Raw genomic sequence first — 16,643 nt, 5'->3', positions numbered from 1 at the left:
ATTGCTGAGATAATGGATGACAGAACTGAATGACCTAAAAGATTGCTTATAGTCCTATACTTTAATACCAGTGCTCAATTCATGCCAATGACTCATCTTTGCAGGACCATGAAACAAAAGCCTCCAAGAGAAGCACAAGGTAACTGTTGAACATCTGAATTTACTGAGGGTGGTGAGACACTGGCAAAGGTTTCCTAAAGAAGCTGTGGCTGTCCCATCCCTGGAAGTGTTCAAGGATAGGCTGGATAGGATTTCAGCAACCTGGTCTAGTGGAAGGTGTACCCCTCCCAGGGTGGGTAGGAACTAGATGGTCCTTATGGTCCCTGCCAATCCAAACCATTCTATGATTTATGAATGCTATGGGAGAAGCCACAGTAGTGGTGGCCATTTATTCTCACTACACAATATAAACACACCATTTGTATTTTAGCACTTTGTTAAATACTTGTAGAAGGATCTGATGGGATAAGCATCAATATTTCACTGGCATCCATGGCTTTCAGAAAGCTATCTTTACCTGCTATGAGATTTGTCAGCACCATGCCCTCTTCAATGAGTCATCCAGGATACTGGCACATGTCACCTGTCACTGGTATCTGCTGTTGAAGGTCTCTCCTCTTCTTAATTATTTTGCCTACTGAGTTCTTTTATGTTTGCTGGCATTTGCTTAAAAACCAGGAACACAACTGATCTCTTTAAGCAACATGTTAGATGTGCTTTTTTTTGGAAGAGGCATGATAGAAGGTTTAGTTGATCTTAATTGGCTTTTGTCAAACACAAGAGTCTTTTTCTTACCCATTCCTTGGTTCCTAACAAGTATTTTTCCGGGTGCCTGTCCATTAGGCTGTGTGACAAGCTAAAAGCCAGTGAAGGGTGGCAGTCTGGATAATGTGATTTTCAATGAGGCAGAATTTTCTCCCTTAGCTAGTTCCATATGTATTGCATTGGACTTATCAGCAGTGTCTGCTGGCAGTGGCTCGCTGTGTGCAGTGCTGGGGTTTGATGGCTGGTCTGATTAGCCAGTTACAGTAATAATAACCTGGATGCACTCTGGCCCTCGAGCTAGCTCTGATCAGCTGATAGGGCACAACTTTATTTTGCATTCCAGCTCAGACAAAGAAGTTGCACACCCAAGTAAGCTGAAGTGGGATAGCAAAGTTACCACTTATCACCCTGCTCCAGGGCAATGGTATGTGAATGTGTTCTTATCATTGAGCACTTCTCTGCTTATCCCTCTTTCATGGAGGCTAAGCAATCTCAATTGCCTCATATTTCCTGAGATGTTCTTCAGGGCAGCAGAGTTTGCAGTCTGTCAAAGCCCCAGATTCCCACTTGCACACATTCTTTATGTGGCAACTGCTCCAATCTCTTCCTGATTTTGTTGATTGTCTTGGAATCAAACCTAATTATGGAAAAGAGCCCTGCTATCCCACAGACAAGTGTCTTTGGATGGATGACTTTTGTGAAAAGGGAAAGACGTATCTCATGATGCTTTGCAGCAGATTGTAGAGGTTAGGTTGGACTTTTGTGTTTCCTTTCTTATATAGGCACAGTTCCAGTGCTGGGAGCTGGCTCCTGCAAACAGGCACCAAAATGGATAATTCACATGTCATGTGTGTTAAGCCCAAGGCCTTGGCTTGCTTTGGCGGAAGACTCCTCTCATGTTTCCATAGGAACATAAGGGAATTACAGCCTTTCAGCATATAGCTCGAAGTTCAACCTCACAGTTACTGAGAGGAAACAGCTGCTGCCACTGCTGCCAGGTAGTGTTGCAGATCCAAACCTTAAGTTCTGAGATATGAAATACATACACTATGAAATCATGCTGGCTCCACTTGCATAAGCGGAGATCTCTTACAAAACAAGGCCTTGTAGCACCATGTGCATCACACCAGTGAGCTGTGCTGATAGAAATTTGTGATGTGATGACATTTGCTTGAAATGTCAGGACCTTGTAGCATGAAGAGGTGACAGCAAAATGTTAGCTACTGGGACATGGTGAGTTTCTTCTATAAGACAAACCACTAAAAGTGATTGCATGGTGTACATAGCTCTAGTTAGGAAAGGGCAAAAAACCCTTCTAACTGAAAAACAAAGTGGCTAAAAGAAATCCAGATTTGGACCTTTCTTCTCTGACTGGATGCTGAATGACTGAGTAATATAATGGCAGATAAAAATCAATGTCAAGCACAGAGGAATTCACAGGGGAAGGGGAAAGCCTAACTACCCATACGCACTGACAATCTGAAGAAGAGCACACAGGAAAAAGATTCTGAAATTCTTGTGAAAAGTTTTCTGCTAAGATCAGTTTGGTGCTACGCACTGGTCAAGAAGGGAACTACAAGACAGCAAAGGTTAGTAAAGACACAGAAAAAAGAAAACAGTGGTTTGGCCTCAAAAGGACCATTCTTTTTCATGACCTGGCTAAAGAAATTGTGGAAATTATTAGCACAGGGTGCCTGGAATAACAAAACTAGGTGCTCAGGAAGGTTTCTATGCCAATTGTTGTTACTGTATAAGCACAGGTCTGGTGCAACCTCTTCAGAATGTCCCCTAAATGCTGATGACTAGCATCTGGAGTGTTAGCACAGGAACAACACGTTGCCCCCCTCCCTAAGCGTCTTTTCTGGCCAGAGTAAAGGACAAGAAATTTTGTTCAGTCAGCCTCTGGTCTTCCCCAAAATGGTCCTATTATTATCTGACCATAAAAATGTTAACAGATTGTGGAGGGTTGGTTTCCTCAATTAATTCTGTCGAACTCCTCAACACTTAGCGAACAACTGATATTTTGTTTACACATTCAGCAGGACAGAGTGAAAGAACCAATCTGTCCCCAAATTAATTACTTCATTTCACATTGGTGTTACAGTGCTAAATGAATGAGATGCCCCCTCCCTCCCCACATGCCTTCTAAAACCTTCCTCCTATTGTGTCAGACTTGTCACTGCAATCTTTCTTAATTGCAAGCTCTTTAGTAATTTCTCTGCCACAACATTTTCCTGAGAAGAACCAATGGTGAGTACTCAGATGAAAAGAAATGCTCTGACAAGCTAGAGTTTTAATTTTTCTTTAGATTGCTTGTAGAAGAGGATCATTATTAGCAGATGATAATTAGGAAGTGGTAACACTTTAATTTGCAAGGATATATTGAAATTCATTAGCATCTGAAAGCTTTGCTGTGCTCTGTGGCAAATGAATTGGACAGATCAGACTGGTTCCTAATAGCTATGATAAATACCCTGACCAAACCACTGCCACCCCTATTTCATCTGTGGATCTATCTGTCCTGTGTTCCTGTAGCCTACATTTATTAAACAAGCCAAAGATGGGTAAAGTGTGAAATTCCTGGAGTGTTTTACCCCTCCTGATGTCTTTTCTAAGCTGATGGTCTAAAAGGAGTCCTTCTTCCTTCACTGGAGTGAGACAAGAACCTCTGCCCAGAAGCTACTTCACAGAAATGCATTGACAGGAGAAGGGATAATGGTTCTGAACTAAACCAGGATGGATTTAGATTATATATTAGAAAGAAATCCTTTCCTGTGAGGATGGTGAGCCACTGGCACAGGTTTCCTAGAGAGGCTATGGATGTCCCATCCCTGGCAGTGTTCAAGGCCAGGCTGGATGTGGCTCTGAGCAACCAGATTTAGTGAAAGGTGTCCCTGCCCATGGCAGTGGGGCTAAAACTGGGTGGTCTTTGAAGGTCCCGTTCAAACCAAAGCATTCTATAATTCTACGAAATTATCCCCTCTGAACTCAAGGGAGGTGAGAACTGGAGGAAGTGATCAAAACAATTGGTTTTGAAAAGGTCTGCTGTTCAGAATGTGCAAGAACCATTCTGAACAGTGTCTGCTGCAGTGGGGACCTCTTCCTTCAGGCTATCAGATCCAGGAGAAGACCAGTGCCCCCAGAACGTGGTTCATCCCACCTTGATCATGTCACAGAATGAACCACTTTCAGGTTCTAGTTTCTTTCTTCTAGTTCACTAGTTTCTTTCCACTGAGAAGGGACTCCAAAACAACCTACTTAGACCAGATGTTTGACTGTTCCAAGAGGCTAAAGGCTTATGCAAAGGCATATGTTGACAGCTCACGACTATTTCTCCAGTCTTAATGAATTGCTGTTTTTCATCTGGCAGTAAGGTATCCCTCCGTATTTTCCACAAGCTGCAAATACCAGCTAATTAAAATATCATGAAAGGCAAGATTTTTATTCCTTATGTTATTTGAAAAACTGCAAAGATGTCCTTAAAATACAGAAATCTTACTTGGCATGAAGCAATTATGTTCACAGCAAAAAAAATAGGCTTAAAAAGTAGCATCCTGTGAAGAGCAATGATTCTTGAAAAACTGACTTTCCAAGTCCTTCCCCAGCCAACTGATATCTCTATAGCTACAGAGTAGTTTTCTAATTTCCTCTGACCATTCCCTTACGAGTATTTATTTGCCTGCCAAGACACAGAAGCAGAGGGTCACTTGAGATCTACTGGTTACTTATACAATAAATCAATTTTATTTTGAACTATTATGAAATACATGAGGGAAGAGCATTTGCTAGATTCTTCTGCTAGGATGAACCACTGTGAAGGTATAAACAATGGTGTCATTACACTGTCAACGTGAGTTTTCATGTTCATCATTTATAGAAGGGTCTGGGGAGTGAGTCACACCTGCCACAGCCGTTGCCTCAGCAGAATTTGCAAAGTCATGTTACAATCAGATCAGGGAACACTGTTTAGGAACTTTCTATTGGCAGTGCCGGCTTTCTGCATTATTATTTTCTTGTTGTCATTTTGCTTCATGTCATTTCCTCTTTCACCCTCAATTTACTTCTGTTTTGTGAAATTTTGGAGCTATGAGGAATGAATGCATGAATTTTACTGTTATATGATTGAGGTGGAAGAATGGCCTCCTGAGAGCTTCAGTTGCCAACAAGAAGGATTTCAGTGCTGAAAACTTTGAACTCCAGAGCTGTTTGCTATAGCAAAGCAGAAACATAAGTCATCTAAACCTTGTAACATTCGCACATGGATGGAAATGAATAATATCCCTCTTATCTTGTACAACGGAGAACAGAGGACCAACAAAAGTGGTGGGGTATTTTTTTGCACTGATTGAACTTCAAAGAGGTGCAGAAAATTGGATTACAGATTTCTGGATTCCCTGATCTCATGATTCATCTGCTGGACTGCCTGTATCTCTCTGCCCGAGTCACTTAATTTTCTTTTCAGTCAGCTTTCTCATTTCAGTGAGACAAATTCTACAGTGCAAACTGACCACCAGTTTGTTCCTTCACTATACCTATGCTTCTGGCAATACTTTAGCCCAATATAATGGTTAACTCATGGAATTCTGGAGTGCTTGGAAACCATTCTGGACTCTTTGAATATTACAAGGATAGAAGTCTGGGTTTTGATGCTTTTTGGCCAAAAAAAATAATAGGCTCTCCAAAGTATATTTTTCTGCATTCTTGCCAGGAGAAAGAAAAAAAAAACCACAGCCAGACCTAACACAAAAGCTCATTAAATCATTTTGGGTTTCTTGGACTCTGTAACAACGTCATCTCTATGTGATGAAAACTAACTTCCTGAGAATTGTGATTGTGGAATCACTGAAGGGTTTGGGTTGGAGGGGACCTTAAAGACCATTTAATTCCAAACCCTTGCCATGGGCTGGCACTCCTTCCTCTAGAAAGGTTGATCAAAGCCCCATCCAACCTGTCCTTGAACACTTCCAGGGATGGGAGAGCCACAACTTCTTTGGGAATCTACTCTTAGTGAAATAATTTTCCATAAAATCACAGAATGGTTTGGGTTGGGAGAGACCTTTGAAAGTTATCTAGTCCAAACCTGTTGTCATGGGCAGGAGCACTTGTTGAAGGATCCCCAGGTTTTCCTGAGGGGTTGCTTTACAAAGAGGTTGGGATAGGTTTGGCCATTGTAGTGGTGAGGAAGGAGGGAGCTACCACTCCCTGATGCAATGAAAAGGAAAACCTGCAGCACATTGATGTCAAAGCCAAGAAGCTATAAATAACTCCTTGCACTCTGAACAGCTGCGCAGGAGATGACACATAACAAGCAAAAATGCCACATCTCAAAAAAAAAATTCATGCACAGGTGCCCTTCTCAGCCCTCTTCACAAACATGGTCAAAAATCTGTGTACATACAGTGCCTTCCACCTCATTTCTATCCTGTCCATGTCATCTCTGTTCCCCCATATGTTTGGTTTTTTTATTTTTTTTTGGGGGGGAGCTGTGGACAGCTGGGAGGAATGACATCCTCCATCTGCAGATCTTGTTACCTTGAGATTGCCAGACTGAAGTCTTGGCTACACACAGGACTGCATATGTTTGGCTAAACCTGTTTTGAACAATTTAGTTCACAGCCATGAAGGCTGTGTGATGCTTTTATTCTGATTCAATTGTGCTTTTATCACATTTCAGTATGTTGGAACCAGGTGAAATTAAGCTGAATTAGACCACTCCCATATCAAAGTTAGTATCCACCCCTACAGGATTTAAGCTGGATGCTGTAATATATAATGCCAATGTCTAAACAACTATTTGTGTATCTTTGAGCTGTATGCTAGTTTTGCTGCCCTTTTATATATATACATATATACATATACACATATACATATATACACATATATACATATATACATATATACATATACAGCAATGCTTATAGGGCTTTTTTTTAATGCCAAGAAAGCCTCAGTCAACTGAATGTCAGTGAATCCTGCCTAGGTTGGGAGGGACCAAGCACTGTTAGTAAGGAGGAGTAGTGGCTCAATGGGTATAAAAGTGAAGGGTGGATTTATTCCATTTCCCTCTGGACACGTGCCCATCACTGAACCCTTCTGGTTTGGCAATCCTCCCAGCCATGTGAATTTGAAGAACCATGATGAGACTAGATGAGAGTGAGACATACTCACTTATTTCCAGGAGAAAGCCCTTAGGATGTGTTTCAGAATTGGAGAGGAGAGCAATCTCCAGTGTGACTAAACAAGATGCTTTCAAAAAGCCCCCTTTAAAAATGCCAGTGGAGAAGAAGCAGTCTCACCCCTGGGATTTGTAAGGGTGGCATCAGTGCCTTTGCCTCCATCTCCACAGCGGGTATCATCAAATGGGAGGCACTGATCCCCAGTTCCAGCCAAGACCTCTGAGTTCTTCACAATGTCTTTCACTGACGTGGTTGACTTGATTTTATAGATACGTCGGCTGTTGGTGTCCGAGAGGTAGATGGAGCCGGTGATCGGATCTGTGGTCAAGTAATACTTATGAGCTGGGCTGTGGCTGAAAAACAAGGGGATGACATTATTAATTTTTTGGATGATGTGTTGCCTTAAGTCAACAGGCAATGTGAACACTTTAGAGAATAAAAATGCACAGGGCAGAAAGACTGGGAAAGTAAAGGAGTGCTGTTTTGGACAAGGTTAGTACATGGTGAATTACAGCACAGGATCCCAAGCTGTATCCATTAGCAATCGCTGTGCTTGGTGTGCTCTCTGGCATGGAGGGAAGAAAGTGAAGGAAAGGGCTCTCTGAACCAAAACCATGCCAGGAACTACTACAGGTTGAGTTCCAGTGCCTGTGTTTGCTTTATTTACTTGTTATAGAAAGTGGTGTTCGTGCAGTGCCAGGAAGTGAAGGGAAAACAGAGGATAGAAGGGAAATTAATTAAAAAAAATAAAAATAAAATAAAAAGAAAATCTGCCCTCCCAACAAAGACTAATACAAACTCCAAAAGGAGACTCCCTGTATAAAGCACTTGAAGATATACCCTGTAATGTCACTGCATCTAGGCTTATCTGGTGCACCTGCTGACTCCAGCAAAGACTCTAAAGTTGTGTCCTGCCCTCAGGGTGACTAAGGGAATCCTGCCAGTGAATTCAGCTGGACCTCAATGATGATAGAATCAAAATAATTCCCCAAGTGGAACATTTTTCCCCAGATAAAGCATGACTTGGTATTAGGCTGAGGAACCTCAAAATCAGTCCCCTGCTGAACATGCTCTGCTCACTGTTTCCTTGCACACAGAAAGGGTGGCTGAGAAAATGGGATGAGCAAACAGAATGATAATACTTTTAGCTCCATGACTGCAACATTAAATGAGCCCAAGAATGAAGAAATTAATAAACTAGAATGCACTTTATGGAAAACATCCAATAGGACTGGCCAGAAAAAAAACAACCAGATGGGTTTAGACAAAATTTAAACAATTGTCTTGCAAGGACTTTACCTGTATTTTAACACAGATACTAAAATTATTCGTATCTTCTATTAAAATTGTTGACTACTAGTGTGTATTGAGCTGCATCTTTTCTAAGCCTGAAAATAACAGGTTACACTTTTAACATCTGTCCCGAACAAATTTATTTTCCTTCTAAGAAAGCTTAAGTAGTAAGTAGAAGAAGTCTGAAAAATATCAACTTTTCTCCAGAACACCTATAATCTGCCCAAACTCATCAAGTCCAAAGAATTCATAATAAAAACCTAGGCCAGGGCTCACAATTTTGCACTCAATGGAATTGTTCCAGGAGAAGTTGACTAGAAACTTGAGTGTCGATCACAGTTGACTCTATTCCACATATAGAAAATTTCTCTCAACCTTTATGGTAGGAAAATTACCCCCTCTTCAGACATGTGAAAATTACTGAGTTATTCTCTTTAAAAAGCAGTAAATTGGTTCTTCATTCAAATTATTTAATACTATGGGGGTGGGGGAAAAGAACCTTTCTGATTTATTCTGGAATATCCCTTGTGATTTAGCCTATTAAAGTCTGAACAGATTTCATCTCCAAAAATGACACTGATTCTTGCTAAATAAAATGCTCTGACCTTCAAGACAGCTCCAGCCTGACAGTTCAGTCTCCATCTGTATTCCTTCCCAATGACAGCAGACTGGGAGGGTATTACTTCATTTACCTGCATGTCACTCACACTAAGCAAGTGGCTTCAACCCTGGTGGAAGAAGTTCCCTGTGGGAATCCATCATCCATTTTGATCAGGGACTTGCATTTTCTGCTGACTGTCCTAACAAAGCCCTGCTGAATGTCAGTAAGCTTTTGAGCTGTTCATAATCTCTATTTTGCATGAGAGGTGGACAAGAGGAGGACAGTTTTAATGGCACTTTGCAATCCTTTACCATCTTTGACTGGCAAGCACAGATAACTTTCCCTGAGTTTTAGAGCAGGCTATGTGCAGATGGGAAAAGGCAAATGACTTACTCAGAGACGGAGAAAAATGGGGACAGAGAGAAATTCCTGCTCCCCTCTCCCAGCACTGTTGTTGTGATTTATTTTTGGATTGCACAGCCTCACTCTGGTGGATTTTATTATTGATTACAATCTTCTGTGAAAAAGAGAGTTCTTGAAACAATTTTCTATTCCCAGATCTTGTATAGAATAGATGCTGAAACAATCTGTTAAAAATGGTCAAGCTGGAATTTACCCCCCTGGACTCTGCCAACTGTTTTCAGCACTGCAGAGAGATAGTATCATGCTCTGCCCTGGCATGAATTGCAGAGTCTTATACACTGGAGGGTATTTTTGTCACTTTGAGATCCTTCAGGGTGAAAATTGCTTAAATAAACATATGTTGGTCACATAAAATCTCCAAAACTGCTTCCCTTTATCTGTGATGTGAATGAGCAGTGGAGCCAGGAACATTGGGGATTCACTTTCTATTTAAAGACACAATCAACAGGCAAATCCAAATGGTAAACTGGACTGGGCTGAACAGCAACTGAAATAAAATATGCCTGGGGTGAAGTAGAGAAGGCTTTTTTCCCCCCGTCATCCTCTTATTTCTCAGCTAGGTAACAGCCCAAAACAAAAGACAAGACTTTTTACTATTCGAAAGACTTGATTTGCTATACTATTTGTAGTCTTAGAATATTTATCCCCCATGCTGGCACAGCCACTAGAAAATGACAGTGGAGGAAGAGCTGATTTCCAATTCTGAGTGTTCCTTGAGCTAATACAGTTTTTTTAAGAAGAAAAAACCTGAGCAATACATTGATATTTTAAACCCCCTGAAGCAATAACATGGAAGTTGCAGTGATGGGATGGGCTGGTCCCTAGCCAAGAACTGACACTTTGATGGGTATTAGAGGGCACGATGGTGTAGTCACTGGGAATGAGAACAGTTTCATGGCTCTGCAAGCCAAAATGAAATGGAGGTGATACTGCTCCCCTGTATACTTGTGACACAAATGTGCTTAGAAAGCACAGGGAAATCTTCCAAGTCCAAAGTGATCCCCCTTGTTTGGGGTTGTGTATAGTCTCTTCCATACATCTGCCTTCTCCTTTTTGTCATTCTCATTGTTTGGACAGGATAGTGCCAGTACCATTTAGGGAGCTGTGCAGGTACATTAAAAGATTCGGACTCCATTTTAAAGTGTCTGTGCTTTACGTGATTCCTTACACACAGGCATAGGAAAGAAACGGGATACAAAATTGGGTGAGCTGGCAGAGGCATGAGGCTTGGATTGTGGATTGTTTCAGTTGCACTATGATACATTCACAGGCTTTGAAAAAGGGCTGGTATTTTCCCTTTGGGCCCAGAGCCCATGTTTTGGAGGAGTCCTGGGAAGGAACCTCCTGCTCTAGAGTGGGAAGCCAGTCTCTATGGAATAGAGATGAGAAAAGGGAGATGGTCCCTTTTTTCAGCAGGTTCCCCACAAAACATCAACACGACAGACTGTACCTTGTTAGTGGTTTCTGTAAAATGCCAAGGGATTCATATCACCAAGCTTTAGATAGTTACAAAGTGGATGCTTACATCAGAGCTGCTGCCTTAATTCCCTTTACAAGTGGACAGAAATATCACCTTTTTGTTGTAGGATTTTCAATATTTATCTTACAAGATGAACTGTATCTTAGTTTCTCAAGTGCAAGGGCATCTACTACCTCAGCAAAGGACAACTTCTGTTACTGGTAATTGTACAGCTCTGGCTCCCACTGTGGTCAACAGACAGGAGCAGTCACACCACCAAAATTGGTTACCCACAACCACTGACCTGGATAAACCCCAGGGGTTTCCTTCAATCTGATGTCTGTGTTTAAGGACAAAACCATCTCTTCTTCTGTGCCAGCTACTCACTTCCCCTCTGAGCCTTGCTGGCCATGCACATTTGCTGGTGACTAAAGAACTACCAAATTCCTGCAGCCAGGAGTTTTTTTGCCAGTGGGGCTGTGTTTCCATGGCTCCATGCTAAGCATCCTGCAGCTCAGAATCAGGGGATTTAATTGTGTAAGGTACTGGTCTTATTTCTCTGAGTTAAACTCAATAGATTAATACCTAAGGAGGCCACACAGTGCAATGAGCTGAATTTACACTTGGTCTTTCAGTGTCTGCAGTTTGTGTGTGATGCCCAAAGCTCTTCTAGTGTGACACACTGGACAATAAAACTTTATAACAATGCCATAAGCCAAGCCAGAGACTGCAAGAGATTTTTATATGATCCTAGATCTGTTTGCTGAGATACTTCTCTTTGTCACTAATTGTAGACATCTCTCTACAGTATGTATGGAAACAAGAAAGAAAGAAAGAAAGAATAAATTTAAGTGTGGCCACTTTTTGTATATTTACAAAACAGCAATGCCTCACTGCCCTCCATGTTCCTGCAGAGAAGGCATCATGATTTGGCAATGCTTTTTGGCTTAGCTAATATCCCTCATTTAGGCTGTTGTAGAGTTAGACCTTGGCTACAGTACACAGAGCTGTAAAGCCAAGCCTCTTAGTATGTCCAGGACCTGTGAAGATCAAGCTCAGCACAGACCACATATTGAGGAGGAATTCCTTTCCCCTGAACTGAGGCAGCTTTAGCATATGGATTTCAGCTTTTCCAAACCACTAAGATTCAGCCCTATGCATCTCACCCTTTGTACCATTGCTGGTCATGGTGTCAAGCTTAGGACCTTCTGGAGTTCAAAGCACTGGAGCTTTAGCTGAGACCACACCCACTCATTTCCTTGAGGGTCAGGAGCAAAGAGATTTCCTAGCAGGAAGTATTAAAGCAAATGACACAGAACAGGCACTGTTCTGCATGGGTGACTCCTTCAATGCAGGCACAGATGAGAGCATTTGATCTGGAACTCCTCACCTGCTTCCTCCCTCCCTGATGCCTTTTGGGCTACACTGAAGCAGGCATGCCTTGGATTTCTTTCACATACTTTCTTAGTTTTTAGGCTAATGGTAAAGGCTGAAGCCCTGCCAACCCGGCTTGCCAATCTGCAGCATTTGTGGCCAGTCCATAGATCTTCCTTCAGTTACTGTTTTCATACACAAAACCTCATCTTGAAACAGGTATACAACTACTGCCCTGCATTGTCAAAACAAATGCACTTCAGTGGCTGTGTATTTCTTGGGCATTAGAGATACAACCTGGCTGTTCCAAAGAGAAATTAATTTTCTATAGCCTTGAAATGATATGAAAGAGGGGCTGGAACTCTGCCTGATGAGGACAATCAGTGAAAAGGTCTTGGGTAACAACCTCCAGCCCTGCTAATAGATGCTTTGGGCCAGTCTATTATACTGTAAAGCTCAGCCCTTCATTATTGTTCTGACAATAGGATAAAAAAAAAAAATCAGTTTCTATTTCATTTCATTTCTGGGCATGCAGATAAAATAACATTTCTGGTTTAGCATAGCCTCTATGAAGTCAAAGAAATAGTAAATGAAAAGCATATAGCAAGAAAAATCCCCAATCCCAAATGCAAAAGAAAACTAAACACACACACACACACACACACACACACACACACACAAATCCCAACTCCACACAGTCTAAACTTCTGATTTAAAAAAGCAACCAGAGAGAAGGATGGGTAACTTGTCAGAGAAGTCCTTGCAAACACAGGCAGTGACAGGAAGTTGACATCTTCTGGAATGCAACTGATTGCATCAAACCCACTGAAACTCCAGTGAACCCAAGTGACAAATATTCTTAGTGACAAAGCTCCAATTTAGGAGTCTCCCTTTTATCTTGTTTTCTTGTCATTACTGTTTTATTGCAATTCCTGGCTAAGGTTCTGACTTGCGCTACCTCCTATTTGAGTCTGACAGACTTTCACGTGTCAAATCTCTATGAAAGCTCAGACTGAAAAATGCTACAAAAACTAACTTCCCTCGGTAGGTGATGCTGGGGCACATAGGGATCTTCATTACATCTGTTAAACCCCTCCCAAACTCAAATGAAGACTTTTCACCATATGAAAATTGTTTTTCCCTCCTAGTTGTTCCAGTGACCTGTATCCTGATGCTTTCCCATTCTACTTTCTTGGTTAATTCCCACCCATTTTTCTTCCCCCCTCCTCCTCCTGTTACCCTGTTTCTCCTGCTTGTAGTTCCCCTGTCTCCAGCTATAACAGCTCATGCAGAAGCTTGCATGGCTCACATTGTGATTAATGGCTCCCAGTTCTGATGACTGATTGCCTACGCCAGTTTTAATCACGCCAGCTTCATTTGCTATCGAATCATCTGGAAATGGCACTTGTGGCTCACTGTGTAACAACATGCAACAAGACAGGGAGCAGCATAAGAATTCTCCACTGGTTGGCTTACCTATGTCTGAAATCTTTATTTCTGACAGAAGACAGGAAAGCAGGGAATAGAAGAAAGAATGAGGAGTTAGCAGCTCAGTTCGATGCATTATTAGCAGATTGAAAACTTGACAGTAACTATATCACACAATGCAATAATAAATAAAGACTTAGCTGGAATGACACTGATGTATTTTATATTGGATATTACTTGTCAGTGAACTCACTTATGTACTGCCACATATCACAAAGGAAGTGTGATCTCACCTGCTTGGAGTTTTTCACTCACACAAGAGATAGGACCATCAGACTTTATCTATCATTCAATGCAGCACTGAGCTAAAAAGATGTAGATGCAGATATCTTTCCAGGTTTTTTCACCCTCAGTCAAAGCAACACCATGTGATTTACAAAGGTAACTTAGGAGTTGCACAGTTACAGGTGGCAGTTCATTGCTGTAACCTCTTGAATTCCAGCCCAGAGGAATGAAATTATGCTGAGCTGGACATTTTGCATAGATTTAAGTTACACACCCAGCTGCAGCTCTCTGCAACCCACAATGCAGCATTTGCTTTCCAGAACACTACACTCCAAAGCCACCCCTGCAAACAAACCTTGGAGACAAATAGTGAGGGTGTTAATCTCAAAGGAGATGCTGATTTGAAAAGACACAAGCAAACTCCATTTAGTCCAAAAGCAACGGCTTTCCTCCACAGCTTTTAATCAGCCGACATCTGAACCCACTTTACAGCACACCAGAGTGAAGAAATGTTCATTAGATCCAGTAACCTGAGTGTTTGCACAGATGAAGCAGCAATCGTTGCAGCAGATTTAACTCTCTGGCTCTACATAACAGCCAGCAAGGCTACACTGTCAAGGCTTCCAATTTTCTCTTCCCCAATGAGGAAATACTTTGCAAAACCTCTGTTTGGTTTGGTATTTCCACTGACAATGAAACAGGGATTGGGTTTTCAAAATTGTACTTCTGGGAAAGATATATTAATCCTACTCCGTTGCAATGGGATTTGGGCTCACCTAGGCTCTTCTGGAAATCTTACCTTTGGTCATTAAAATAACTTTCTGGCACTGGAAGGATATTACACTCTTAACGAGGACCAGGTCTGAAGGTTTATCCCAGCTTCCCACCTTACAAACATGAGAGATATTATGTTCTCATGTATCATGGAACAGAATAGCAAAAATGAGGTTCTTGCTTTCTTACTTGTAAGGTGCCCCAGCCCTCTGAGGTGCACATACCAAGGCAACTATTCTGTAAGTGCCAGCCTTCTGGTGGCTGTCTGGATTTTTTTTTTCCCATACACCATGATCTACAAGGATGGTTCTGAGTGCCAAATAAGACTTTTGGCAAGGTCTAATGACTGTGGCATGTTTGTGCACGAGGGACTAAGGGGATCTTGCACAAATTTGGCTTGCAGAAATGCAGTATTATGTTTGTCCTCAGCAGCAGGGGATATTAAATCTGAGGAGGGAGAGTCTTACTTTTGGAAAAATTCTCACTTTCTCAGGACCTGAGTTCAGGCCTGTCAAGCACAGAAGACTCACTCAGGAATACTCCCTTAATTGTATCTGACTTTCCTGGAGTGAGGCTTGTCTGGCCACGCAAAGCACAGAAATAGGCCCCGTTGCTTTGAAGTGGATAGATGTATTTGCTGTGGAAATTTTAGATAGTAAAAATATCCACAGTGAGGTCAATTTAAAATTTGGTTCAGTCACAATTTATTCCATTTTCTCAGAACTTGTGACAAATCATACTGTTCCCTCTGCTTCATTTTTTTTAATGGATATTTCTGCCCCTTCCTCGTTATTTCTCCTGGTATATTTTTTTCCTTTGCTTTCTGGCATTAGAAGGAAATTCTCCACTTATTTACAGACTCTCCCCATCTCCATGTTCAGCCTGACACTGCTGCTCAGTTGGTAACTTAAGGGGGCTGCTACAGCTGTCCCCTCAAAAAACAACTAGAAAATCCCCAGTTTGTGACTGCCTTCAATGATCATCTTGTCTAAATTATGAGTGATTATCAGTCCTGATTCACCTCTACATATCATCATCAGTGCTGTGTCCTTCCAAGTTTAGGTTATCTCAGAGGCTGCTTGTTAATTTTCAGCATTCCCAATGGTTTCTGACTACAGGAAAAGGCAGACATCAGCACAGCCTGATTTAGCAGCACGGAAATGTGTCAATAGTTTTGGCGTGTGATTCAGTTCTGGAAGAACTTGCTAGGCCTGTGTTTCTCTGGTGTAAATCAAAGTCAGCAGAGTTGCAGAAGAGGCAGATCCAGACAGCTTTTTCACTGTTTTGCTGTGTTGGTTGCTTTCTTTTTAAGAGTTTTGCTCATTTTTCTTTTGGGTACATAGGATTTCTGCAGAACTTAAGAGCATTACTCTAACGCCCACATTCAGCACAGAGTACCTCAGCTCCAGTATGTTGGTGACATTGCCAGAGGGAAAGATCCTTCGGATGTAGTTGAAATCTCCAACATAAAGACTTCCATCAGACCCACATGTTAGGGCAACAGGAGCCAGGAGTTTGTTTCCATCTGCCAGACCATTGCAGCTTGGACAAGAAATGCTCCGTCTGCGGCCGTTGCCCATAATGCTTCCAATTACAGGCGGCTGCTGGGAAATGAACTGGTTTTCCCCATTTCCTTTATGCAAGATGCCTAGAGAGAGAGAGAACAGTATTATGGAAATTAAAGAAACAGGGAGACTGAGACCAAAGGGAGCACAAACTGGCAATGCTGCATGCCAGCTGGGGAATCTGTTAAAAAGCAAGAAGGTTTATCATCTTTCATAGTCTTGTTCTGCGATAGGTCCAAAAGAGGAGCCTCTTCTTTGAATTAAGTATATTTTTTAGACCCATTACATTTCCTGCAGAAGGAAAATATGTAGGGAAAACAAGACTGTCCTTATCTTTGAATGAAATACACTTTTCAGCATCTTATGAATTTTTACCTGCCCTGTCTGTTTCTCCTTGCCCTGTAATTTTCAGCCTACCAGATAAAAAAAAAGAAATTATGTAGCTCATGGAAAAGTAAGGGCCAGGAAGACCATAGAGAAATGTTTCACCTGCAAAATTT

At 41.7% G+C, this 16,643-nt stretch overlaps 1 protein-coding gene across 7 annotated transcripts in view; it reads right to left on the bottom strand.

The window, feature by feature from the left end:
• TENM4 (teneurin transmembrane protein 4) overlaps positions 1-16,643 on the bottom strand; it is a 591,710-nt gene that overhangs the window by 46,134 nt on the left and 528,933 nt on the right. For 4 of the 7 annotated variants that reach the window (XM_015638720.3, XM_015638767.3, XM_015638785.3 and 1 more), the window contains 3 exons: positions 15,977-16,226; positions 13,568-13,588; positions 7,062-7,294 (listed from right to left, as the gene is read on the bottom strand). In XM_015638720.3, coding sequence (XP_015494206.1) covers positions 7,062-7,294; positions 13,568-13,588; positions 15,977-16,226 — 504 coding nt within the window. The remainder of the gene's footprint in view (positions 1-7,061; positions 7,295-13,567; positions 13,589-15,976; positions 16,227-16,643) is intronic. The other 3 variants (XM_015638758.3, XM_015638777.3, XM_015638826.3) reach the window with 1 other exon arrangement.

This window comes from Parus major, chromosome 1 (assembly GCF_001522545.3).
Source record: "Parus major isolate Abel chromosome 1, Parus_major1.1, whole genome shotgun sequence".
Taxonomy (NCBI): domain Eukaryota; kingdom Metazoa; phylum Chordata; class Aves; order Passeriformes; family Paridae; genus Parus; species Parus major.
Note: the sequence above shows the minus strand (reverse complement) of the source record. Positions and strands in the feature narration are given on the sequence as shown.